Genomic DNA, 25725 nt, shown 5'->3' with positions numbered 1-25725 from the left:
ATCGTCGCCGTTGACAAACAACTGGCAGCCAACTCGTTCGCCTGGAAATTCAACCAATCCGTTATTCGCTCTCGTACTCGCATTCGCATTCGCCTTTGCAAACTCATCCTGCTGTAGCTCGACAAGCTCAAATCGCTAGATCTCTAGCTTCAGCTCCTCCAAGCTGGAGTGTCATGGCTCGGCGCCAGCTGGCAGCTGAGCTGGGGGGCGTGGCAAGCAACGCCCACCGTTCCACAGAGTGCCGCCTCTCGCTCTAACTCCACTTGCATGCAAATTTCTGCTCGCCTCAAGCGGCCGCCAGACACGTAAATTTGGCGGGCGCACGCAGACATCCCGACGACGACGACGACGATGAGAATGAGAACGAGAACGGGAATGAGAACGAGAACGGGAATGAGAACGAGGAGTACAACACTAGGACGACTGCGACGGAGCGAGTGTGAAGAACGATGACGACATCCTTGCATGAATGAAGCGCCCAAATGAAATGCCATTAATTTGGCAAATGAATGCGGTTGCGTCTCCAGTGATGCCTCGCCTCGTAGATTGCTTGACTTGGGCCTGACAGCAGCCTGCTGCAGCAACAGCAACAGCAGCAGCCTCGACAACGAGTCCCAGTGCCATCCATCCATCCATTCATCTATCCTCCTACTCTTCGTTTCCACTCTGCTCTGCTCTACCACCTCAGTCAACCACTTGCCATTGCCACTTGGCAGCAATTACCCGACAAGTGTAAGCAAATTTCACGCTCTCTCTCTATCTCTCTCTCTCCCCTTTCAATACAAAATATACTACAGATTCTCTGCTCTTCATAAAGTCATTTAAAATTCAGTTGTGACACATTTATGTGTTCCTGTAAGTTACTTACAGGAAAGCAGAACTGCAGCTGAAGCTATTTATAGTACTATATTTAATAGTCATGCGGTTCCTTTACAGTTTGACTGTACAAAATTGAATACGAGTGTTTAGAATTTAAAGCAAAAGCAACTCACCCCGTCATACAGCCAGCTTATTAACTCTTTTAGTTCCTAAAAAGAAAAAAAATTTTAAATTAAAATTTCAATTTACTAATTTTAAGTATTACTCAGCAAATTGTATGTTAAGAATATTAGTTAAAATAACACAATAAATATACATTAAAATATATAAGTACTCCGCAAACTAATTGAATATTATAGATGTTCAGCTAGATGAATAATAAATATAAAAGAAATTTTTTAATATTCATATTTACTTAGCAAATCATGTGCCTTAAATTCAATGCAATGCATGCAAATCATGTGCCTTAAATTCAATATGAGGGCTCCAGTGAAGTACGCACAAATTGCCTTAATTATACCGAAAATATACTAAAATATACTGAAGGCTATGTTTGGAATGCTGATATAGTCGAAATAGAAAATAGAAACCGCATTTTCAATAAAACCATATTCTGAAAATATACCGAAAATATACCTCAATATACTGAAATATGCCGAAAGCTATATTTGGTATACCCAATTGTTTCCACTTAAAAAATATAAAATACATTCCACAAATATACCGAAAATATACTGAATGGATTATTTGGTATATCAATATAATTCTACATTCAAAATATGAAATAGAATACTAAATTGATTAGATTGTCAGCCAAAGCAAATAAGATCCAATTACAGTGGCCTTTTTTAGTCATTCAAAATATTTCTTAATTTGCTTCGACAATTTTTATCCGATCGCAACAAAATATTTAAAAATCATAAATACTGCAGTATTTATTCTATGTTCGTTATTATTATATGACACCTTAACACGCTCACCTAAAATACGGCAATTTATCATTAAATTTCATCATAAAATTAACTCACCTTTTTTTAACTTAACCATCAAAGCACATTTTTGTATTCTGTAAAAAAAAAAATGTTTTAATATACATTAATTTGAATGCAGAAAAAATTTGTGAGACACTTATAAATAGAATAAGCTTATAATATTCAAATTTATTTATAATTTGTTTTAAAGTATTGAGTTCGCTCATCTCTGCATCGAAATTTAATTGAGTAAATGTCGCCGCGCCTGATGAGCTCGGCTAACCCGAATGTGGGATTTTTTTTTTTTTTTTTTTTTTTTTGTATTATGTGCCAGTCTGTCAGCGAGAATATCAAATTAATTTTTGTGCTGAGAGCGCAGCCTCAACCTCAGCCTCGGTTGCCTCAACTGACTCAAGTTCTAAAAAACTGCAGCGTCGTCAAAGAAATTCGCCCCCTCAAGCTACACCGCCTTCCCCTCGCTCTACAAGCCCAGCCGCCTTCCTCATTTGGTGCTGTCTCAAAAAAAGAAAAAAAAAGAGAAACTTGAACGGGCGCCCATAAAATTTGAACAAAAAACATAAAGCTGATGGATTTACGAACTGAGGGCCAAAACACTCACTTTAGCCAAGGAGGTGCTGAGTGTTTGAGTGGGCGAGTTTGGAAGGATGAGAGAGCAGAGAGAGAGAGTGAGAAAGGGGGGTTACTGAGTAGAGGGTGCTGCAGCCAAATAATAATAGTTTTTCACTTGTTCCGTTGACCGCCGTCAGTCGAGCGTTGAGTTTATGTGACAAACGTGACTCAGGCGACAATTGCTCGGCTTTTCGGGGGCCACAACGCACTCATTCTCTCTCCAGCCTCTGTCTCTCTCTCCTCTGTCTTCTTGGAGCAGTGCTCCAAACACTCCAGGCATTGCCTTTTTATGGCCGCACAATAAAGCGAGCAATTGAGCGTCTTAAAGTGTCGCCCAAGTGCATTTAAATCACACACTTTGCGACCATTTGCCGTAATTTGACTTTAAATGTTATGACCCCGGATCGGACCTAGTTCAGAGTTCTGTTCTGTTCTGTTTCTGGAGGCCCACTCACAGTTAGTTTCCTAGTTGGTAAGCCATTTTATGGTCATGTCTGCCGCTTACAACTGCTGCCACATAAATTTGATGTACATGTCGATTATGTGCCGAGAACGACCCTGTCAGCAAGTTCTCCAGCTCCTCTAACACTCACACACACTCCCCGCTCGACCTTGCTCGAGATCTGTTGCTACCCTCCGAAAAACGAAACGAAAAAAAGAAATGAGGCCATCAAAATATGCAAAATGGTCGCGGCTTTCATTTAAATCATTTTACATTTGAAATACTTCGAAAATAAAAAGCTTTTCAATTGATTTTTGCACTTCGCCCATAAAAACAAGAGCAACAACATTGCGAACAGCAACAACAACAACAACAAGAACAAGTGCAATAAAATTAAATGCAACAGCAGCCATAAAAAAACCGTACATTACTCTTTAGTAAAATATATATATTTTAATACCCTACAATCAATTAGCTCTTGGGGCAGTCTCAATGCGAAAATATTTGTTGAAGTCATGTAATTAGAAAATATAAAGATTATAAAGTAAATATTATTTATAAATTATTTTTAGAATTGCATACCATATAATTGCAATTATAGAGCACGCGATTGTCGTGCATATTTACAATTTGTTGTTGTTTTATTGTTGCATGTGCTGCAGAATATTCAGCGAGCATTACACACTGAAATCGCTGGCTTAATATGCTAGTTATAAAACTGCACATACACACACACCACTCTCTCTCTCTCTCTTTCTCTCTATCTCTCCAGGGAGAAACGAAGCGCAGAGAAAGCCTGGGCAAATAAATGGAAAAACAGCAAACGCTGAACCCGACTCAGGCACAAATTAAAAATTGCCCATGACTATAATAAAACCAGTAAGATTGCAAAAGCATATTGTACAAACCGCTGATGGGCTTTCTGAATATCCTGTAGAATGAAAAGAAACTTTAGAGAAGCTAATAAAAGAATTCCAGTTAAGGCATAAACATAAACACCCTTTCAACGTATGCAGATTATAATGATGAGCACCGAGTGAGAATGTGAAAATTAAAACAAATATATTTTATTGCTGGCGGACATTAAAACATTGACCATGGAAATAAGGCAACTATCACACCAGGGGCTGTATTCTACTTACCATACATATATACATATCATATACATTCATATATATAGATATAATACTTGCTTGCAGCTTACGAGCATCTGGCATGGGCATTGTTTACAATCGAGAAGCCATTATAAAGACTTGAATATGATTAACGCCTGCTGGTTGCTCTTGTTTAAGCAATCGTAAAAATGCATTCGAAACTGCAGCAATATAAAAACAAATAATATGTAAACAATTTCAATAAATATTTGCATACTACAAATAAAGAATATTTAAGAAAATACGGTTGCCATAATTTTGAAAAGAAAAATCGAGAAAAATATGAAATTTGCTTTTTAATATTTTATAGAATTTTATCTACACTGAAAAAAGACCAATTTGTTAAATCAAGAACATTCAAAGCACTATAAGAGCACTATAAAAACAAATTCTTAGAACTAAGAACATTGTCTGAAAATGCAAATTTCTCAAAATTTGACTAAAAATACTAGATTTAAGTTTCTGTTATCCGTAGAAATTTCTTTAAATGTGTTTTCTAACATTAAGATTTGCATGTTCTTGACGCACTTTTTAGGCCAAAATTCTTAGTACTAAAGCCAAAATCTTGAACTTAGAACTAATTTTTGTCAGTATACCAAAATTTTATAAAGAGATTTTTTCATGCACTAAAGAATTTGAATATGAATCGATGAAACAATTAATTCATTTCAGTAGTATTTTATGAATTAACATTTCATAAACTGTTTTGTTTATGTTCCTTAAGTCCCCTTTCTTTATTCAATTAGTTCGTCGCTCAGCAAATCTTTCTTGAAAATATAAATAGACTATAAATTTCATATTAAGTCCTACTTAAGATACAAAGAATAAAGCCAAGAAAAGAATTTTAAATTATTAATATCAATTAATTGCTTTCCTTATTTTACATAAATTGCAATGACTCAGTCAATAAGCCAATTGGCCAGTCGGTCATTGATTAACGTTTAAATATAGCAAGGCAATTTTTTCGTAAGTCCCATTTAAGATGCAAGGAATAAATTGTTTTAATGCCAATAAGCCAAATACCTTAAGGCGATCAATCAGCTTGCCAGAGACAACAATAAGTGAAATTTACATACTTTCGTTTACATTTCAAGTACTTACTCTTTTTATAGAGCAAGAGCAAGTATGTAAATATTATCTGTAGCTAATTTGGCAGTCTTTAAAATGAGGCTGGCAATAAGCTGCTGACCAACAGACCACTCAAAAGGAGCAGCTCAAGAGAGTCAGAACAAACCAAACCGAAGCCGGCGGCCTGCGGATGTTGGCCACGCGAATGTCGACGTGGATGTGGATGTGGATGTGGATGCGTATGCGGCCGCTTAAGTGCCTGACGGGGCTATAACAATATACTATACAACAAGAGCAACAACTGGCAGCAGTGGCAGTAACCAAAAGCAGTAACTACTCGCCCTGTACAGCAACAGCAACATCGAAAGCAACAACAAAAGCCGCTGCTGACATGCCGCTTATTATTTATGTATTTTAATAACAAGCAGACGGACGCCATTGCCATTGCCATTGCCACAGACAATGGCGGACAGGCCGGCAGCAACAGCAGCAGCAAAATGGCCGCTGGTTAATGCGACAGCTGCTGCGGCCAGCCAAACCAAGAGTGAAAGAGGGCCACAAAGTAAGAGACTCCAGCTGAAGCAGACAGAGCAATCGCTGCTTCGGCTTTAAATACAATAAACAATGTGTACGCAAGGCACTCAAAAGGAAGACTGCTTGATGATCTGATACCCTATAGAGGGAAACGCAATAATAACTGTCTGAAAATTAAACGTTGCCATTTTTCTTTAAATCTTTACTTATACTGTAACACTTGACAACGAGTAAGAAAGCTAAAGTTCTTGATTGTGAGATACCCGCTACACATTTTGAATTAAAGCAAAACAGTGCTGTATAATTTTGAAAATATACAATACACAAAATACTGTATTTGGTATGTTTATATAGTACAACATTATACCATAAAATACAAAACATACCAGATTGTCAGCTAAAGCAACTAAGACCCGTTTTTTCCCAAGTAAAAGAATTTTTCAAATACTATATTATATAATTTTTATCGCATCGCAAAACATCAAGTATACGCCTGTTGTTCCAGGAATTATATAGACTGCATTTATTATTCTATACTGTAAGTTCAAATTTACGTTTGCGGGGGCATGAAAAAAAAAACGGGCAGATAAAAATGAACAGACGGACATGGCTATATGGTCTCGCTGATAAAGAATATCGAAAACACCTCCTTTTACCTGTTACATACATTTCATGCAGACACAACGTTATAATACCCTTCTATCCTATGGGTGGCGGTTATGAAAACTCAACTAACTTTCAACGAGCACAGTGTCAAACTTTAAATTATCGCTGATGTTCGCTTTGACTCGTACAAACTGGCGTATACTTGATGTGTCGAGCGCATTTAAAGTTCAAGTTTCGCGGAAACTTGAAAAGCCTGCAATTTAATTAAAATGTTATCCACTTGAGCAGGGCGCTATAATCATGGGCCATGGAAACATGCATTTAAAAGTATTTAATACACATAAATGCTCTGTGAAAAGATCTGAAGCTGTAGCTGTGGGATACCAAAACCATCCTACTTACATACACACACACACACATATCTGCATATATGCATGTTGAAGCACTCGTTGCATAATTAATGCGTCGAGTTGTACATTTACATTTACAATGACGTTACACGAATCCTGATGACGACGAGAATGATGCTGATACGCATTAAGTGGGCGTGGCCAGGCGTATAAGTAAAGTTGAATTGCAATTGGCAGAAAAGTGAGCAGAAGAAGATCTCCTCTCATGTGCAAACCGAGAGCCAATGATGCAACCCAAGCTTACAGCTTAATCAAATTATCATTTTCATTTCACTCGCATTGTCTGTCGGCTTCAATTTTCCATCGAAGTTCATCAAGCAACTTTAGCTGTGCAGTAAAAACTCTAATTTAACGCACATTAAATACATCTTATAGACTAATCTATTAATATATGTCCTTTGTCATGAAAATTCATTATTGACGCTAATATTGTGCTGCATTTTATCTTCATTGTTTTATATTGACTTGAGCTCAATTTTCACTAAGAAATTTATAATTTCGAAATATGCTTGTGATATGTTGATAACAACTCCAATTTTATGCACATTGAATATATTGTCAACAAACTAGCTTATTATTTGATATTTTAATCACACTATTATTTTACTGCATAATGTATTCTTTGTAGCTAATTAAGGACAGGAGTTGGATTTTAGCAGCATCAAAGAAATTTCAAATTTCCAATTTTACGCATATTAAATACAATACCTTATAGTTCATCGTTATTCGGCCTAATCTAAGCCCTTTATTTGACATGAAAATGTATTATTGACGCTAATATTGTGCTCCATTGAGAATTGAGCTTTATTTAAGTAGCAGCTTATTAAGAAATTTTGAATTTGAAACCAGGCTTGTGATGTTCAGATAAAACTCTAATTTAACGCACATTAAATACAATATCTTATAGACTAATCTATTAATATATGTCCTTTGTCATGAAAATTCATTATTGACGCTAATATTGTGCTGCATTTTATCTTCATTGTTTTATATTAGAGACTTGAGCTCAATTTTCACTAAGAAATTTATAATTTCGAAATATGCTTGCGATTTGTTGATAAAGACTCCAATTTTACGCACTTTCAATATATAATATTATATTGTATACATTTAGCTTAATCTATAAACTAGCCCATTTTAGATATTTTAATTCTGTTCATTGTTTTATATTAGATACTTGAGCTCGATTATTAAGCTTATTAAGAAATTTTGAATTTTAAGCCAGGCTTGTGATGTTAAGATAAAACTCTAATTTAACGCTCATTAAACATAATTTATATAGTCAAGCATCTTACAGACTTATTTATTACTAACCCCTTAATGATACATTACACAAATGTAAGGTGAAAATTGAACAATCATTTTGATATTGTGCTGAATTTTCTATTCATCAAATTATGTTAAAGACTTGTGCTTGATTTTAGCAAAAGCTCTGTTGTAGTTTCACAACGAGCTTGAGTTGAATTAAATTCTATTGTTAATTAATAACAATAATATCAATTATAAATGGCATGTTAATACAACTGCACGCAAACTGCTGTTTAAGTCATTGTTCATTTGGCATATGAATTCCTTGAATATTTCAATTATTTCGTTAAACATTTGCCAACATTTTCACTCGAAGTTGCCTTCATTTATTTGTCGTTTACTTTAGCTGCTGTTGCAGCTGTGCAAGTATCTCAAAGCTGACATTGAAGGTAAATTCATAAGCATAGCGTCATCAATTTGGCCGACGACGAACACTGAAGCAAGATGCAAACGCAGCTTTCACTTGCTGCTCATTAAATGTGCGCACAAAAGTAGGCAACATTAATTTGCATTCGCTTTTCTCTTATACCCTGGCTTTACATTGCAAATGTGTGGCTTATTTATGCAGTCAGCGAGGGTATCTAATAGTCGAGCATGCGTCCGCAAGTGTTCTTGTAGTTGTTTATGTAGGTATTTCGCTTGCCACTTTTACGCTGCAAGTGCGAATGTTGAAACAAAATAAATGAGCAATAGTCGACGTTGTTGAAGGCTTACGCACGTTTCTGGCAACGAACGGTTTCTTTTCTTTTTCCACCACCACAGCACACCACACCACATCAGACGAGCCACGCCTCCTCACATTTCACATACGCCACCTGCAGCTAAAAAATTGCACAGAAATTAAGCATACGCAGCGTGAGACGCGCAGCTGTTGCTAGTTGCACACTGCAGGGCTACAGTTTCAGTTGCAGTTGTTTGTAGTTGTTGTTGTAGTTTGGGTAGTTGTTGTTTCTGCTCGTTGTTGTAATGTTTTTAATGAGAGGCACAGCACCGAGTAAAGCACAGCGAAGAGCTCAACAAAATAGAAAGATAGAATTCATGCGGCGCCTCATCGTCAATGCTCATGCATAAACATTCAGGCGCGGCATATTTTAGTTACCAACAGAGGCGGCTGCCTGATTGCATTTGTCTGTATGTGTGTGTGTGTGTGGGTGTATGTGTGTGTGTATTGCAACGATGCCATAACATTAATTTTGTTAATTAAAACTTTCTCACGGCTTTAAACTTTACCAACCAGCTGTCTCCTCCTCCTCCGCCTCCATCTCATTCTACTTTTTGTGTGTTGTTGTCTGCCGGCGGCCTTGTAACACTCTCTGGCATTGCATCTGCATGTGTGACACACAGTCGAGTCAGTCAGTCAGTCAGTCGAGTCAGTCGAGTCAGTCACTCAGTTAGTTTTACACCTGTCGCCTGTCACCTGCTCAACTGTTTACCTGTTCACCTGTCCACCTTTCAGTTTACCCCTTTTACTCTCGCTCCTCTTGCCTCTGGCGACTTTCGGTTTGTTTGCCCAAACCAAAAGCAAAGCACAACTTTTACTTCCCGAAGGCGAGTATAAAACTTTTGCCTCAAGGCATGCTTCATATTTGTTGCTGCTCTTGTTATCGCTCTAGTTTTTGTTGCTGTCGTTGTTGTTGTTGTTATGCCTATACACAAATCTGTAAAATGTTTTGTGCAAATTTTCAAGTGTTTACATAGCCGCAAGTTTGCGGCAGGAAAAGGACAAACCGTTGATCATTCATAGTGGAGAAGTCAAAGGCAAAATCAAATGGGCCAAGGGTCATATTAAAATTGCAGGCATTCCTTTGTCAACCATAAATAATATAATACTTGTTATTGCAACTATTTATCAACATGTGTCAATTGAAGTTGTTTTGCTTCTTGAGAGACTCGCACGCATTTAAATTGATGAAAAGTTTGACAAGTCAATGAAGTTCCTAACCAACTTCTTCTTCATTTATTCTTACATACATTCTTTAAAACAAAATATGTTAACAATAGAAGTTTGCCACTCAAAAATGGCAAGCTGCTATTGTTGTCAATCCGACTAGATTACTTGCTATTTCATTTCAGATTTTCCTTTTCAATTTTACTCAATCTCGTGTTTTCCTATTTTCTCCACAAGCGCACACACACGTACATACATATTTTTCAATTCATGGTGCATCATGAAGCCTGAATTTGTGTTCAATCTGCGTATAGTTATAACTCGTATTCACGCTATTTTGACCCAATTTCATGAGTTGATTTTTGCATAAACGCAGATATCTGCTTTGTGTTGTTGTTTCTCTTCATGTTGTTGTTGGTGTTGTTGTTGCTGTTGTTGTTGTTGTTGCTGCTGTTGTAGATGGCTGTTATTGTGAACGTTTATTGCCTTTGACATCGTTACAATGCCATCGACAGCTTCCGTTTCTTTCTTTGCAACTTTCATTCGTTGCTTTTTGGGCAAACTTTCGACATTTCGCTTTGTTGTCAAAAATACTTACAACATATATATTCAAGCATATATATGTACATACATATATGAGTCTCTCTGTGTGTGTGTGTGTGTATGTGTGCATACATTTACCAAGGATGTTTTATGAGCTCCTTTGGCACTCTCTGATGGCCCAGTCATTTGCACAAGTCGTGACATACTGGAGCACAGCCTGTAGCCAACTTGTAGCCTGCAGGCAGTGACAGAGAGAAAGACAGAGAGGGATATAAAAAGAAAGAGAGAGAGAGAGAGAACTGTCGTGTATTGAAAGTGAGCTATGCCGGCAGCTTGACGCGCACTCTTGGCGCTCCATTTTATGCTCGGGTATGTTTATATGCAAAGCGGCCATAAAATTTGCAAAACTTTTAATGGTTCATAAAATATTTAACGTAATGGTGGCGGTGGCGGCGGCCAAAAACCGGTTAAAGACAGGCCAAGCAACAACAACAACAACTGATCCAGAACCAGGCGACAAGGCCAAGTCAAGTGGAGTCAACAGGGCCAACAGATTTGTTGCTGCAACAAGCCGCAAAGCGATACGAACTCCAAAAAAACGGTCAACCATAGAATAATGGCGACTGCCAAGCTGGCGAGCAAAAATTGCCCAATTGCAGTCCTGCAGCCTGCATCCTGCATCCTGTTGCGCTCAGTTTCCTGTGTTCCTCCTTGTTTCTCTTCCAGCTAAACGCGAGTGCAATTTATATAAACCATTTTTGTGTTCGCTGCCATACACACACAAATTGCAAATTATCGCCTCAGCCATTTCGGGCTGAGTAGAAATATATCGCCATGCTCCAGCTCATAGTGAGCGCTGCACTGGATTTATGTGTGCGCTGAACTCTGGCCAGAGGTGTCGCTAAATTATGCCATGTGCAGCTTTTAATTGCGCCTCTGATTTTCCATATTTAGAGGCTGCTGTTAGAGTGCCGCGGATAGCCAATAAATTACGCAAGAACGAACGAGCTACAGACTGAGAGGAGAGAATAGATAGTCCGCGCTGGTCGACACTGGCCACGCATAATTCGCGTTGCCAAGCACCAATTCGATTATCGCTTAATGCATTTGAGAATTGTGATGAGAGATGTGCCAAAGTGGAGAGATAGAGAGAACTTTCAATTTATGCGCTGCGTTGTGACAGCAAGCGAAAACAATTAAACAGCACGAGTAGCTACAAAAGTTCTAAGAGTCAAAGTGAGTTTTATGAACTTTAACTGAATTTTGTTCTTGTACTATCTCATGATTTGTATAGATAAAAAAGTATATTAAAATATAAATATAATAGTAGGATGTATTATAATAAACAAGGAAGAAAGTTACATGATATTCCTTTTCAATAATATACCGAATTTATATCTCAAAAATACTAAAATATACAGATAGTAGTATTTTGTATATTGATGTATAAAAATAGAGTTGAGTTCCTTTAGATTATATGCCAAAGATACAAAAATATACCGAAGGATATTCTTGGTATATTAATGTATAAAAATCGAGATGAGTTCCCTTAGTTTTTATACCAAAAAATACAAAAATATATACTAAAGGATATTCTTGGTATATTGATGTATAAAATAGAGTTGAGTTCCTTTCGATTATATACCAAAAATACGAAAATATACCGAAGGATATACTAAGTATATTAATGTATAAAAATCAAGTTGAGTTCCCTTAGTTTTTATACCAAAAATATACCAAAGGATATACTTGGTATTTTGATGTATAAAATGGAGTTGAGTTCCTTTAGATTATATATCAAAAATAGAGTTGAGTTTCTTTAGATTATATGCCAAAAATTCAAAAATATACCGAAGGATATTCTTGGTATATTGATGCATATAAATCGAGTTGAGTACCAAAAATACAAAAATATACCAAAGTTCCTTTAGAATTAAGTTATGTTCCTTTAGATATCATATTTGTATTAAATCTCAGCTTTTATGTTTAAAAAAGTAAGTATTTAATTAATAAATAATTTATCTAAGTCGTATAGGTAAATGTTATGCAATGAAGTTATTGTTGAAGAAAACTTATTTATGCTAATCATTATCTATGCTGAAGGTCACATTTCATTTTCTCATCGCTTTTACGAAAATATTTCATATTTTTTTACTATTTATTATATATAAATCTTAGTATATATTCCAACTAACTCTTCAACAAATCAATTCTCCTCGCATAAAATAGTAATTACCGCCTTGACTCGAAGCTGTAATTTGCGTTCCGCCGGCAACAACAATAACAATGGGAATCGTCGCCTGGCGATTAGCGGCGGAAAGAAAGCGACTGAAAGCAGAGCAGAGCGTCGAAGGCAAAATCGCAGCGGAAGTCAGCGACTGAGCAGGCGGAGCGGAAACGGAAATGCGCAAATGTTAGGGGCAGCAAATGAAAATGGTTCCCCAAGCGTCGTTTATCTCTCAAACGACGACGACGACGAAATCGACTCGGCTTTTGCAGCGTTGAAGCGTCAATGCGACAGCTCAAAAGCAAAAGCAAAAGCATGCAAACAAAAAAGAAGGAATTTCAAACAGACGCGATTCCAGAAAGGATTCGTTTTTCTTCAATTGTACAACACATTTCCCAAAATGGGCGGAGCAGACAGCCGCAGCAGCTGGAGCAACGTTGTGTCGCACGTGCCGCAGACATATCGAAGACAATGAGAATGCGAGCATCTATATCATTAGATGCCATATGTGTGGCAATGTCCTTGCGCCAGGGGTAAGCCAGGCAGAGAGTTGGCAGACAACGTTTGTCAATTGATTTTGGCTGCTTGAAGACTGAAGATACTCAGTTATTCAATATGCCACATAAAAGGTATATGCTATAGAAACTACATTTTCAAATACTATTTACAAATATTAAGAGTAATACCAGAATTTGTCGGAAAACTTAAGTATATCCTTCTCCATTTTTTTTTATATTTCTTCTAAACATTCTTCATCTACCTTGCCATTTTACAGAGTATTTAACAGTCAAACATTGCCTGGGAAATTAACCATAACTCCCGCAAATGAAAACGAAAAAACGAAAAAAGAATAAGACTGACATGCAAAACATTTTCATGCAAATGCAAAACATTGTCGAGACTAGCGTCGCTTTCTCTTTCCTTTCTAGTTTCATTTCCCTTCCTGTCCCCCTTTGTCATGCAGCTTTTGTTGCTGGCCGTAACGATCTCTGCAGCACGTACGCTTTACGTTGCCAGCGACGCCTTCTTGGCCCTGTTTCGCTCTCTCTCTTTCTCTCTCTGTGTGTGTGGCGTCTTCGCTGTTTGTTCGCTTTTAATTTTAATGCGTGTTGCACGCTCGCTTCCAAAAATTAAACGCCGGCTTATTTTCCGTTTCGTTTTCTGCCTACCACTTACTTCCCTCTTCCAACCCCCCGCTCCTAACCATACAATAAACCGTTGCGCGCGCTCTCGTTTTGATAATTTCACATCTAAACATGGCGCAAAAGTTTCCTCGACGCTTTTTGGACCGTACAAATAGGCGTCGATTAGGCAAATCAACGCATTTGTATGCAGATTATGTGCCAGCGGGCAACACACGCACACACACAAAGTGGAGTAAAAGAAGAGGCAATTGTTGTTGCTGCTGTTGTTGTCTCTAATTGCGCGTAGTCTGTTAGCTTCTACACTCGGCGTATACGTAATAAAGACTTGAACAACACTTAAGTACAGCAACTCGTAGGCAATGATCTAGCTATCAGCAGCACAGCAATAGCTACACCAACTAACTATTTAACTAACTAGCATTTAGTGCAAGGTATTAGCATACATACGCATTTCACTTTCAAAGAAATAGTGCAAATGAATGTTTCACTAAAGGTTTCAATTAGAGATAGAGTTGTACGATTACCTACAAAAAGAAACGAAGAGAAATATGTTAATTTAAAATAAAACAAGTATTTTTAAGCAAATGGAAAGAAAATGTGAGATCGTAAATATTGTATATACATATAATATAAGAGTTATATATTATATATTTTATAAGATAGTGTTTTTATTCATCTCGCAACCCAACACTGTCAATTAGTATCGATAGTTGGATAGAATCCTTTTTGAAGTCTCTCTTAAGTTATCCGCACGACACAACATGCAACTGAACGCAACTACGTTATATACTTTTTCTCAATAAAACTCTTTTAGAATCAAATTATATATGATCAAATAACAATAATATACAATTTAATTTAATGAGTATAGCAAAAGCAGGTTCGTGCTATAATAAATAAGTTTTCGCACTCAGCGCTAGAATCAGAAATAAATGAAATAAGTTATATTTATTCGTGTAACTTATTTTACAAAGGAATTAGTAAAAGCCATGATAAACAGTGAAACATAAATAGAAAATAAATAAAATTAAACTCAATCAAATTCATATTATTCACATTGTAAGAGATTCGATTAAAGAATAACTTTCTTTGTTTCACTACAATCAATTTATTATGTTTTTACAGCAATTATTTGAAATATTTGTAAAGTTTCCCTACAATTTTAATTTGATTGTAACGAATTGTTGAAGCTTTATTGCCCACAATCAGATTAAATAATTTGAAAGATAAAAGTATCTCCAAGTCGCACACCTAGACAAGAATTGGCTGCAGTAAAATACCAATTATTTTCGCATTTTGCAATTCATCTCGTCTCTGATTCGCAGTTCACATGTCACTTTAAACAAGCACAGATCTTACGCTAATTTTAAGCATCTCTTAACTTCCCCTCACACACACAGTCACACACAGCATTTATCTGCACACTCTCACCGTTACAGCTATAGGGACGACGCCCTCAAACCGTCGACAATCCCAAAAACACAGTCGCAACATCTCCCACGCTGCGTGTTGAATTTCAATGCATACTTTTAGGCCGTAAACATCAGAGAGATGAGTGAAGAAAGCGGCAAAAAACAGCGCACACACAACAACAAAAAAAAAAAAGAAAGGAAAATACATTCGTTTGCTATTTCACATATCACAAGGCCAAAAGCGTTGTGAGAAGGGGTAGCCAGTGGAAGGTAGGGGAAGATGGTAACTAGGAATCACATGCGATTGGCATTTGACGCCAAAATGCTGACGATGACGAGTTTTTTGTTTTTTTTTTTCGTTTTTTTTGGGTGATTCTTGTTGTTTTTGTTTTTGTGTCTTGCGCCACTTGCAAGTGGATTTATTTTGCAATGCCCCAACGGAATTTTAATGGATCGTTCCCCCGTTTTTTTTTTGTTTTTTTTTTTTGTTTGTCCCCGCCGACGAGCACGTGTCTATGGTTTCGAAAAATTGGCCAAAGACTTTGGCGCCTGCTTAAAATTTCGCTCATGTGACGACAACGTCGACGTCGACGTCGACAGCGCTGCCAGCTAAAGCATGACGCTCACTTGACAATTCATTCACTCGTCGCTTCTGTCTCGTCTCGTCTCATCTCGTTCGTTGCTCTCTCGTCTCTCGTATTCTCGCCTCTAGCCTCATCTCATCTCTTGGATTCACTCGCCCGCAGTTTTACAGCTGCTCGTGTTTGTTTTCGTTAATTCAGCATCGCTTCCTGTTTTTATTTACTTTTCACTTCTCCCGTTTTTTTCTCCTCCTCCCGCAGCTTTTCTTTGCCAACTCATAAAATGCGAAATTTAATTAGTCGTGTAGGTAAAAATGACATTTGAAATTATTTTGGTAGCACCGAAGCAAGAGCTTGTCATGCTCCTTAACTTTCGACTATTAAATGAAATTATTGCTCCCAAATTAGGAACAAAAATAAACGAAGATGACAACATGAAATATTTTAGGACTTTTGAGACAATATATAAAATAGTATACTAAATATAAATTCCTTGAACCCTTAGCTAGATTAAGATGCCATATCGATATCAGAAAACTGACCCAAGAAAACATTAGAGAAAATCTTAACAAACTTAAAAAATTTAGAGTATTTTATGTAATTGAAATAGAATAAAGAAATATAAATAAACTCCTCCTAACACACATAAAAATCACCCGTATTTAATCAATCAATTAAATAAAAGTCTGATAAAAAAAAAAAACAATACAAAATAAGATTCAGGGTAGAAAACGCAAATTTTTAAGAGTATTTAAAATTCAGTTTTTCAAAAAAAATTTTATAATTCCACATGACATTTTTTCTCAGACGTTATTTTTGTTTTTGTTTTTGTTTTTGTTTTTTTATTTGGCCTTTAATTATGCGCACCTGGAAATGAGTGCGTGTGTGTGTGTGTGTGTTTGTGTGGCACGTTTTATGCGCCTCGTTTGACATATGTTCATATGACTTGGCCTCGTCTTGCTTTATTTGTTGTTGCTCTATGTGTTTTTGTTTTAATTCATTTGGCAGTTAATTAAATGTAATATTTTATTGAGTAACAGCGAAAATTGGAAGGAAACCACCGACAAATTGTCTGTGCTTGAAGCTCAGTTCGAAGTATTTTGACAACTTATTTGTGCTTTCGTTTTTACTTTTGGTTTGCACTTGTCGTTACATTAATGTGTTTGTAGCTCCTTCTGCGAATGTCAATGGGTTAAAGCGTGGTCCTAACCGCTTTGACCCGCTCGCAATAATACTCACTCACTCACACACATACACACAAATACACACACACATGTGCAGACGGACATGTAGTTAAGCGCACCTAAATACATTTTTGCTAGAATAAACAAGCAACCTTGGGATGTTTACCATAAAAAGTAGGTAAACTTGAGTGCAAAAATTGCGTATGGAGTGAGTTTACATCCACACACACACACACACATACACACACACGTATGCATACAGTATACAAAATGGCAAAATAAATGCACATAAAAATGTGAAAACGAATGCCAACAACAAGCAAAATAAGAAGAAGCAGTCCAAGAGCCAGCTGAATGAAACGAAATAAAAATAACAAGCAACAAACACAAGAAAGGGAAAAATGAACTGAAACAGAAGCTCAGAAACCGAACACACTAAAGGGCTGCCAAGTAAAGTAAGGCGTAGCTCTATGGACAATACAAGGGGTCCAGAGAGAGAGAGGGGAAAAGGGAAAGAGGGGAACTCCTTATGGCAGCCGCTTTGCGGTCCATCGTCGAACACATTACAAGCAAAAGCACTTTTGACAAAAGGAGGCGCCAGCGAAAATAAACAAACAAATGCCAAAACGAAACAAAGACGGACAGACACAAGTCAAGAGAGAGAAAGCGATAGAGACAGAGAGAGAGAGAGAGAAAGATGGATAGACGAAGAGCACACCAGAGATTGCGTGGCAGATAGGCGCGCTTATGGTGCGTGTGGGCTAAAGGATTTCAAGGACTACAACAATAAGCCACAACAACAACAACAGCGAGTGAGAACCAAAAGAATTTGTGCATGAACAATGCCAAAAGGCAAAGCGCACGAGCAACTCAAGTGGAGCTGCTCTTTGAGAGAGGGCAACAGCAACAAACAAATGCAACAGACGGATATGAAGAGCAACTGGCAAGCGAGAGGGGCACAACGGATGTCATTAAGGTGTGCGAGTGTATGTGTGTGTTTGCATGAAAATGAACTGCAGCTGGAGCAGCAGCAACAGCAACAGCTGAAAAGTAGGCAACAGAAATGCACAGTTCGATGCATTGCAGCGGCAAAAGTGAATGGAAAATATGCAAGGGAGTGAGAGAGGAGGTGAACGAGGTGAAATGGGGAGCGCAGTAAGTTCATGGGTGCATGCGAGTGTCAGACATGATGAGTTCCGGCAAAAGAAACCAATTTGCCAGAGCTGTTAAACAGAACGGCTTTTAATCCAAACAGCAACAGAAACAGCAACAGCAGCAGCAGCTGAAAGGTCAATGGGAAAAGAGAACAACAACAGAGCAAAAGTAATAAGAAAGAGGCAAAAGTGCAGAAGACAAACAGCAGAGGAACAAGTGCAATTAACGAAGCAACATGGAAATTAACAGAAAAATATTTATAAAGACATATGTGCTGAAAAAATATGAAATAACATATTGTAAAAGAATGACGGAGATCGAGATACAGCAAAGAAGGTATCACAAGAAATAGGGAAACTAAAACCGGTTTGCTTTTTGATACATTCGTTTCTAGTTTTTCAAATGGTAAGTTTTGTATAAGTATAATATATTTATTTTAATTTAGCTTATTTTATATGTTTATGTTAGCCACAATAATGACATATAGACATATATTTATTTTGCTGCAATAAAGCTTAGACATATAATATTAATTTTATTTTTTTTTACCCGCTACCCATTGGATAACAATTGTAGAAGTTATTTCAAAATAACTTTATATGCAAATTACGCATACTGCTGACAATACTGCTGACAATCTGGTATATATACCAAATATGGCTTATGGTATATTATAGTATTTTGTGGTACATTATCTGGTATATTTTCAGAATAATACCACATTGTTTTGCTTACCTCACAAACGAAAAATATTTTTTTATTTGGTATATTTTTGTACATTTAGAGTACCTTAAATTTGGTATATTTTAAGCACTGTTTTTTAAATCGATTTTTTTCTAAAGTTTCTAAAAAACTCAAAAATTAAAAAATTAAGGATTCCGAAGTAGAAAAACAACAAACAACTAATACACAAAGAAAAAATGTAATTTTCTTCAATTTATTTTCATTAGCAGTAAAACAACTAAAACCTGGCACCAAACTCAACTTTTAAATCAAAATAAATTACTTCAAACGGTAAAAAACAAAACCCGAAAATCTCAAGCTAAAATATTATCTCAAATACACTTGTATTATTGTGTAAAAAAATCGTGACTCTATAGAGTCTTAACAACCAGCTGCAATATATTTTTTGTATATTTATTAACATTATTGTGTAAAAAATTCGCGACTCTAAAAAGTCTAAACTAAAGGACACAATCCTAAGTGCCGTATATATTTTATATGTATTTTTTATTTCACTGCTCATCAATTTCATTCTAAACACAACAAAATATGATAACAATAATTTGGCTCTGTTTCTAAATCACCGACTTGGCCAACGCAATGAGTGAACCCGTAAAGCGTAAAATCTGTCAAATAAATAAATACTATAATACAAACAGCAAGCGAAAGCAACTGCAAAATGGAAGCCCTACCGAAGTGAGTGTTTCCAGGGATGGCGAAAAGAAAGGTATCTTAATGATGAGCACGCGCTGAGCTCTGGCAATCATGAGAAGCGTCATCTTCTGCACACGCACGCTGTGTCCATGCCAATGGCTGCTGAAAGTGCTTCTCGATAGCTCCAAACACTACAGAACAAAGAGAGAGATGATTTCGAACAATGCAATTGAGGAGGAGTTAAAGGCACGCACCGCTTCCATAATGTAGGTTCCGCCCAGACAGTATAAAAAGATTTCAGTGCCCACAGCGCACGTGTAGACCAAATATACAATGATGCCCACGCCCGAGAACTACTAAGAGAAAGGGAAAGTTAAAGAGCGGAAAGTTAAGATTGAATTTGCCCACCAGCAGCATGTCCACGACGCTGGTGCCAATAATCAGACTGGAGGTGACAAAGTGTCCCAGCGTAATCTCGACCATGATGCCCGACAAGCGCTCCGTCAACTCGGCAATCTCGTTGTGACGATCCACCAGCTGCTCCATGCGACGCACAATGCGCAGCTCCTGCTGGGGAGTTGGCATCGGAGCATTCTCCTTTAGGGCCAACAAATCGCAGACATCGTCGCGCAGTGAGTACAACAACACTGTCAGATACAAACAGAAGCCCAAAAAGAAGCCATCGGCACCGACAAAGCACACCACAGTAATGTAGCCATGCCAGTGGACAAGCATATAGATCAGCGGATACAAAGGCAGGCGCAACAAGGCATCTGGAAAGCTGCAAGCCACGCATTATTAACAATACTACACAGAGGAAAAAATGGTCTAATAACTATACAACAAATCTTTAGTTTGAAATCTTTTCGAAAATTAATGAAATTCTTGAGACTATTCTTGAGTTATCGCTTTGAAATTAATTAATTTGGTTTTTCTTTTCTAAAAGTAAGCCATAAAAAACAAAAATCTTGAAACAAAAAATCGTTATTTGAACAAAACTAAATACAATTAATAAAAGTGGTATAACGAAAAATAAAAAATTAAAACAAAAATTAAATTTCCTGCTTTAAAATTAAATATTTTTTTTTTTAGAATTATAGTCTCGATTTAGGAATTTATCTTTTGGGTATAAATATGTTTTAAAAACAATAAAGAATATCTATACTTTCTAAAATTTTCGATCTTAAAAAAATCTTTCAAAATCCTGGAAAAAGTACTTCAATCTTTAAGCATCGTTTTGAGATTCGAATTCTTGATAGAAGATTGAATATTTATCAAAGTCAAAAACTTGACTCATATTTTCAAAACGTGAGCCGTAAAAAAACAAATTTGGTGCACGATTTCAAAATAAAAGTGCGAAACCAAGAATAAAAATAGTAAGTCACATTAAAAACAAAATAAACTACTATGTGCATATATATAACAATGTTAATCGCAGCTAAATATAAGAAAATACAAAAATTATTGGGAAATCAAAGTCTCAAATTAAGAATTTTTGATCATAATTTAGGAGTTTTCCTGTCTGGATTTAATTTTGACATTCCATTCTTGAATTATGAATCTATACTTGAATTGAGAATGTTTCTTATCCGTAACATAATAAGATTATTCTACTATTTTCTTCATTTTTTTTTCTCTGTGTTCAACTGCAACTCACATCATCTTAAACGGCGTCTCATAAATCCAATCCTTGCCATGCGCCCGCCTCAACATATTATCCAACAGATGCCGCACCGAGTACGAAGTGCTGGTGCAGAAGCCACAGCAGAGCAGCAGCGTGGTCAACCTGGTGGCCAGCGTATAGAAGCGTCGCTTGTAGCTCAATTTACGCTCTGATCTCTGTTGTTCTGTGAGCTTACGAATCCTTTGGATCAACCACTTGAACTCATCCTGATACCACCAAATTGCCACCATCTTGAGCAAGGACAAAATGCTCGAAGCCACCGGACAAAGTGCATCCAAAGCCAAGGCAATGTTTATCGGTATCTGATGAATACCATAATGCGCTTCGGCATAACAGCCGTAGGTGAGTATGAAGAAGTTAAAGAAACTCCAGGCACGGAGCGCCCAAGTGCGCTTCTGTTCCGGATAGAAGCCAATCAAGCTGAGCGCAAACTTGGGCAACAGAAAATAATGTCGCTCCATTGGATACGAGCTGCTCAGAAACCGTGGCCACATCTTGCTTGCCGTCTTTGACTCTGGGCAGCATTTTAAGTTCTTCGCTTTTATACCTTCAATGTGTGTAGTGTACAACAATCATAATTGATGAGCTGGGCGTCGTTCAATAAGTTTCACTCGACCAAAAAGAATCAAGAGCCCTGAGCTTTAACCCACAATTAGGCAACGTTTAGCAGTAGGCGTCATTGTGCTCGTGATTATGTATAATTAAACTAAAGTTTTGTCAAACACGCCTGCAAGTTCTCAAGAATAATAATAATTTGTATGTAGTTGCTCAGTTGTGTATTAAACGAGAAACATTATATGCCAATAAATCATAGTGGAAGCTAATTTATACTATTGATTTGCTATTCGGATTATAATCTGTCTTCTATCTCTCTTTAACTATTTTAAACATTATGTGAATAGAAATCATAGTGGAAGCTAATTTATACTATTGATTTGCTATTCGGATTATCTTTCTCTCTTTAATCTCTCTTGTATCTCCCTCTTACTATTTTAATGGCCAACAAAACCTTAATGCATATTACGTATACGCATTCTGGTAGCTTCCACGGCGCATTGCGTATACGCAAGGTGTGTCTTTGTCTTCTTAAAATATATTTGAATTTTCCTTAAATTAACTAACTAAACTAGCTAAAACTTTGGCTAGACCACACAAATACTGTAGTTCCTCTCAGCCACTTTCTCTCTCTCTCTCTCTGTTCTCCGTTCTCTATGTTCTTTGTATATGCTTATTATGGGGTAAAATGGATGACAGCTAAACAAATTGACTCGAGAGTAGGCACGAGGCTTTGGAGCCTCTGGCTATGGCTTTAGCTTTAGCTTTGGCTCCGACTGGCTGCATCTCAGTTGCAAGTGTTACCAACCAAACTTGCAGTTTGAATAAATATTTTATAAGCTATCCAACTGCGAGTGTGTGTGTGTGACTGTATATGGTAAGTATATATGTGTGTTCGCTGGCATGATTATGCAAACTGCAGTTATTTGGTGTATGCGAGGAGGCCAATAAATTAATTTAGCTGTTCGTTCGTTCGTTCGTTCGTCGCTCGTACGTCGACCTGGCTCTGCATGCCTAAAGGCCTCTTTTGGGGAAAGGCGGAAAAGGCGGGCGTGGCCGGGAAATGGCGTTGACGGCGCCTGCTGTGTTTGCTGTGTTTGCGCCAGAGCAGCAGACCGGACTAGGCCCAATCTCTGACCCAACTCGAACTTGCCAGAACCCAGAACGGACCAGCTCTTTGCATAATTGATGGCTGCAGGTGTATTTGTGCTCAAATGAGGCATGCTAAACACATGCCTTTGACACTTATACATACACACACTCACACACATGAGCATGTGAACCCACTTACACACCTACTCATATAGTAATAAAAGTAAAGAGACAGAGAGAGAGTGACAGAGAGAGATGGGGGACGGAACATTGTTAACCAAATAAAAAGAACTGCAAATTTTTGTGTATGGCATTTGATGTTCTTGGGGAACCCAAAGCGATAAATATAAATAAAAACGAATAGACGACATAAACAGAGGCTATAAGCACAGCCATACACTATAAATTAGATCATTTTGGGACGGGTATTCGATAAAGCTACATATATTATAGATTAGTCTATGCATTGCACATGAAGATAACTTTACGGAGTTGACAAATTTGAAGGGCAAAAAGAGAATGATCTTTATACAAATTATATATACGTTTAGGGAAGATGGACGTGGTGGAATGAGATAAAATTTAAATGAAAAGTTATATAAATTATAACAAATTAATAAACATTGAAAGAAATATGTAAATAAAAGAGGCTCCGACAATGTTCGCTTTCGGTAATCCGTTCAGCATTATAATCAAAGTTGACAGAATTCCGGATAGTCTAAATGACAGTTTAGTCTCCGAAGCAAACCACATGCCGCATTCATAAGAACCAACCAAAATATAGAGTCCCTACAAAGGCTATGTCCGACAAAGCCCAAAGAACAACAACACACAGTTGAGCGGTGGGTGAGGGGGCGGGGAGAATCGACGAATACGCGCGGTCGCCTATTCAAATTGAAAAATTTACGTGGAAAACATGCAAATTTATGCCATAAACACAATGAGTTTAATGTGCCCCAAGCCGTGTGAGGCAACAAACAGGACAACCACAAAAAAAAAAAGAAAAACAAAAATTGAAAGAGGAGCGAAATAAAAAAATGGCAAAAACTCGACCTGAACAAAACTTATGGCCTGGCAGCGACAACCACATTGATGACTCGATTTGTAGGCCACATGACTAAAAAAAAAAAACATAATAAAGGAAAAAACCAGGAGCGACGAACACAAAAAAAAAAAGGAACAATGGGCGTTACTTTTTTGTGTGTGTGGCATGCAACACACTAGACAGGGGGAGAGGCAAACGCGATGCAAAGTCGTGCCACACAAAATTATTTACAAAATTATTGAACACGATTCGAGCGTGCCACAAATCTGCCTCGACAACAAAATGGCAACACAACGACCGACCAAGCGAGAGGGAGGCAAGAAGGGGCGGCAGTATACATGGAGGCGTGGCCTGGCACAGGTAAGTGTGCTAAGCTTTAACGATCGATGGTCATATGAATTTATAATTGAATATTAAACCAGTTGTCAACTCAATGACTCAGCTCTCAGCAAGGCCGCCAATCGAAAACAACTGTATACGAGTTTTGACTGCGATTTGCACTATAATAAAATCCTTTAACGTTCTTACAAGATAACATTAAATTGCACTCGCATGTTACAAGTATACACATAATCATAGTAAACAGATCTGATTGCGTGTAGCGTGCATAACTGGGGACTTTATTATACGATTGTTAAAAAATTGTTTAGATTTCAAATTTGATATTTTAATTCGATAATGTATTCAGCTTGTTCGTACTTTTTACCATCTATTATACATACTATAATTGGTGTTATTTAGTTGAAATGTAATAAAAATGAAAGCAGTATTTTTTAATTACGAACTAATTTAATGGAAATCGTATAGAAATAAATCTAGATTTACTTAAAATATAAATATATTTTGAAATAATTTTCCATATTTAAATAAAAGTTATTTGTAAAACATTTTAAACGAAACTAAATTAATGAGTGATCGCCATAGACCATTTTCACTTTAATGTACTATATCAAATATTATATATAGAGTAAAATTAATTTTAAGAGCTTTAAAATACGATGAGACTACAGAATTGATATTTAGTTTCACTAACATTAATTTTAATTCAATAAACCAATAATTTAAAGACGTAGCTGAAATCAATGTGAACAAACTATTTCAACAAGATGAACATACCTTTTCAAAAATATACCGCCGTCAGGCAAAACATTAATTCCATTGTTCAATTAAACCACACATTTGTCAATTTTGCATTAGATCGATAAACATAACCATTTATAATATTTTGCATAGATTTGAAGGCTTTTTAAAGAGCGCCGCAAGCTCAAAATTGGTTGCATTTATAATGCCAAATGCATTTTTGATAACACGCAGCTCTCGTTGTGTGTTTTGGCTAATTTCAGCATGTTTCAGTATTAGTAATATGTCACGCACAACTAAACACACGCCTGAATAGGCTATCAAATTTATTGTATGCTCTTCTCTCTCCCTCTCTCTCTCTCTCTCTCTCTCTCTCTGTTTCTATCACTCACAATAAAAACAAACAGCGATTCGGCTGACCTGCTGCCGTGTGTGAAGGTGTGAGGGACGTGGGACGCCTTTGTTCGCCGATAAACTTAATTTGAATAATAAATTACGTTGATATTTAATCAGCGCAGGACGGCGATAAAATGCAATGGCCTCTGGAGAGAGCCGCCCGGCAATCCACAAGCACAATAAACTATACATGAATGGGCGAATATATGTTGAATATGCAAAGATGCATATATGAAACAAACAAGTAAGAAAGCTACAGTCGAGTGTGCTCGACTATGAGATATCTGCAATCAGTAATACTATATTTTAAAAATATACCGAAATAATATACCGAATAGAATATATAGTTTTACATTTAAAATATACCACAGTGTACAAAATATACCATAGTGCATAAAATATACCATAGTGCACACAAT

At 36.9% G+C, this 25725-nt stretch overlaps 1 protein-coding gene and 1 long non-coding RNA gene across 3 annotated transcripts in view; both read right to left on the bottom strand.

Moving 5' to 3' along the window:
• The window catches only part of LOC117565067 (uncharacterized), an 85135-nt gene that overhangs the window by 45098 nt on the left and 14312 nt on the right, over positions 1-25725 (bottom strand). For both annotated transcript variants that reach the window (XR_004571809.2, XR_007954619.1), the window contains exons 2-3: positions 1848-1885; positions 993-1028 (exon numbers count right to left, since the gene is read on the bottom strand). This is a non-coding gene — a long non-coding RNA (uncharacterized LOC117565067). The remainder of the gene's footprint in view (positions 1-992; positions 1029-1847; positions 1886-25725) is intronic.
• LOC117565066 (odorant receptor 24a) lies at positions 19368-21632 on the bottom strand. Its single transcript, XM_034244014.2, has 5 exons — positions 21112-21632; positions 19863-20235; positions 19709-19807; positions 19493-19645; positions 19368-19426 (listed from the first exon to the last, which is right to left on the bottom strand). Exons 1-5 carry the CDS (start codon positions 21630-21632, stop codon positions 19376-19378), a joined length of 1197 nt encoding a protein of 398 aa, XP_034099905.1. The 3' UTR covers positions 19368-19375.

The sequence above is a fragment of the Drosophila albomicans genome, chromosome 2L, assembly GCF_009650485.2.
Source record: "Drosophila albomicans strain 15112-1751.03 chromosome 2L, ASM965048v2, whole genome shotgun sequence".
Classification (NCBI taxonomy): domain Eukaryota; kingdom Metazoa; phylum Arthropoda; class Insecta; order Diptera; family Drosophilidae; genus Drosophila; species Drosophila albomicans.
The sequence above is the reverse complement of the archived record's forward strand: the minus strand, read 5'-3'. Positions and strand labels throughout refer to the sequence as shown.

Excerpts from the sequence above, each read along its gene's own strand:
- LOC117565066 (XM_034244014.2), bottom strand. The coding sequence starts at position 21,632 with ATGTGGCCACGGTTTCTGAGCAGCTCGTATCCAATGGAGCGACATTAT. Across the intron at positions 20,236-21,111 it reads GAGACGCCGTTTAAGATGAT|CTTTCCAGATGCCTTGTTGC; the intron begins GTGAGTTGCAGT and ends CGTGGCTTGCAG. Across the intron at positions 19,646-19,708 it reads GAACCTACATTATGGAAGCG|TGTTTGGAGCTATCGAGAAG; the intron begins GTGCGTGCCTTT and ends TTTGTTCTGTAG.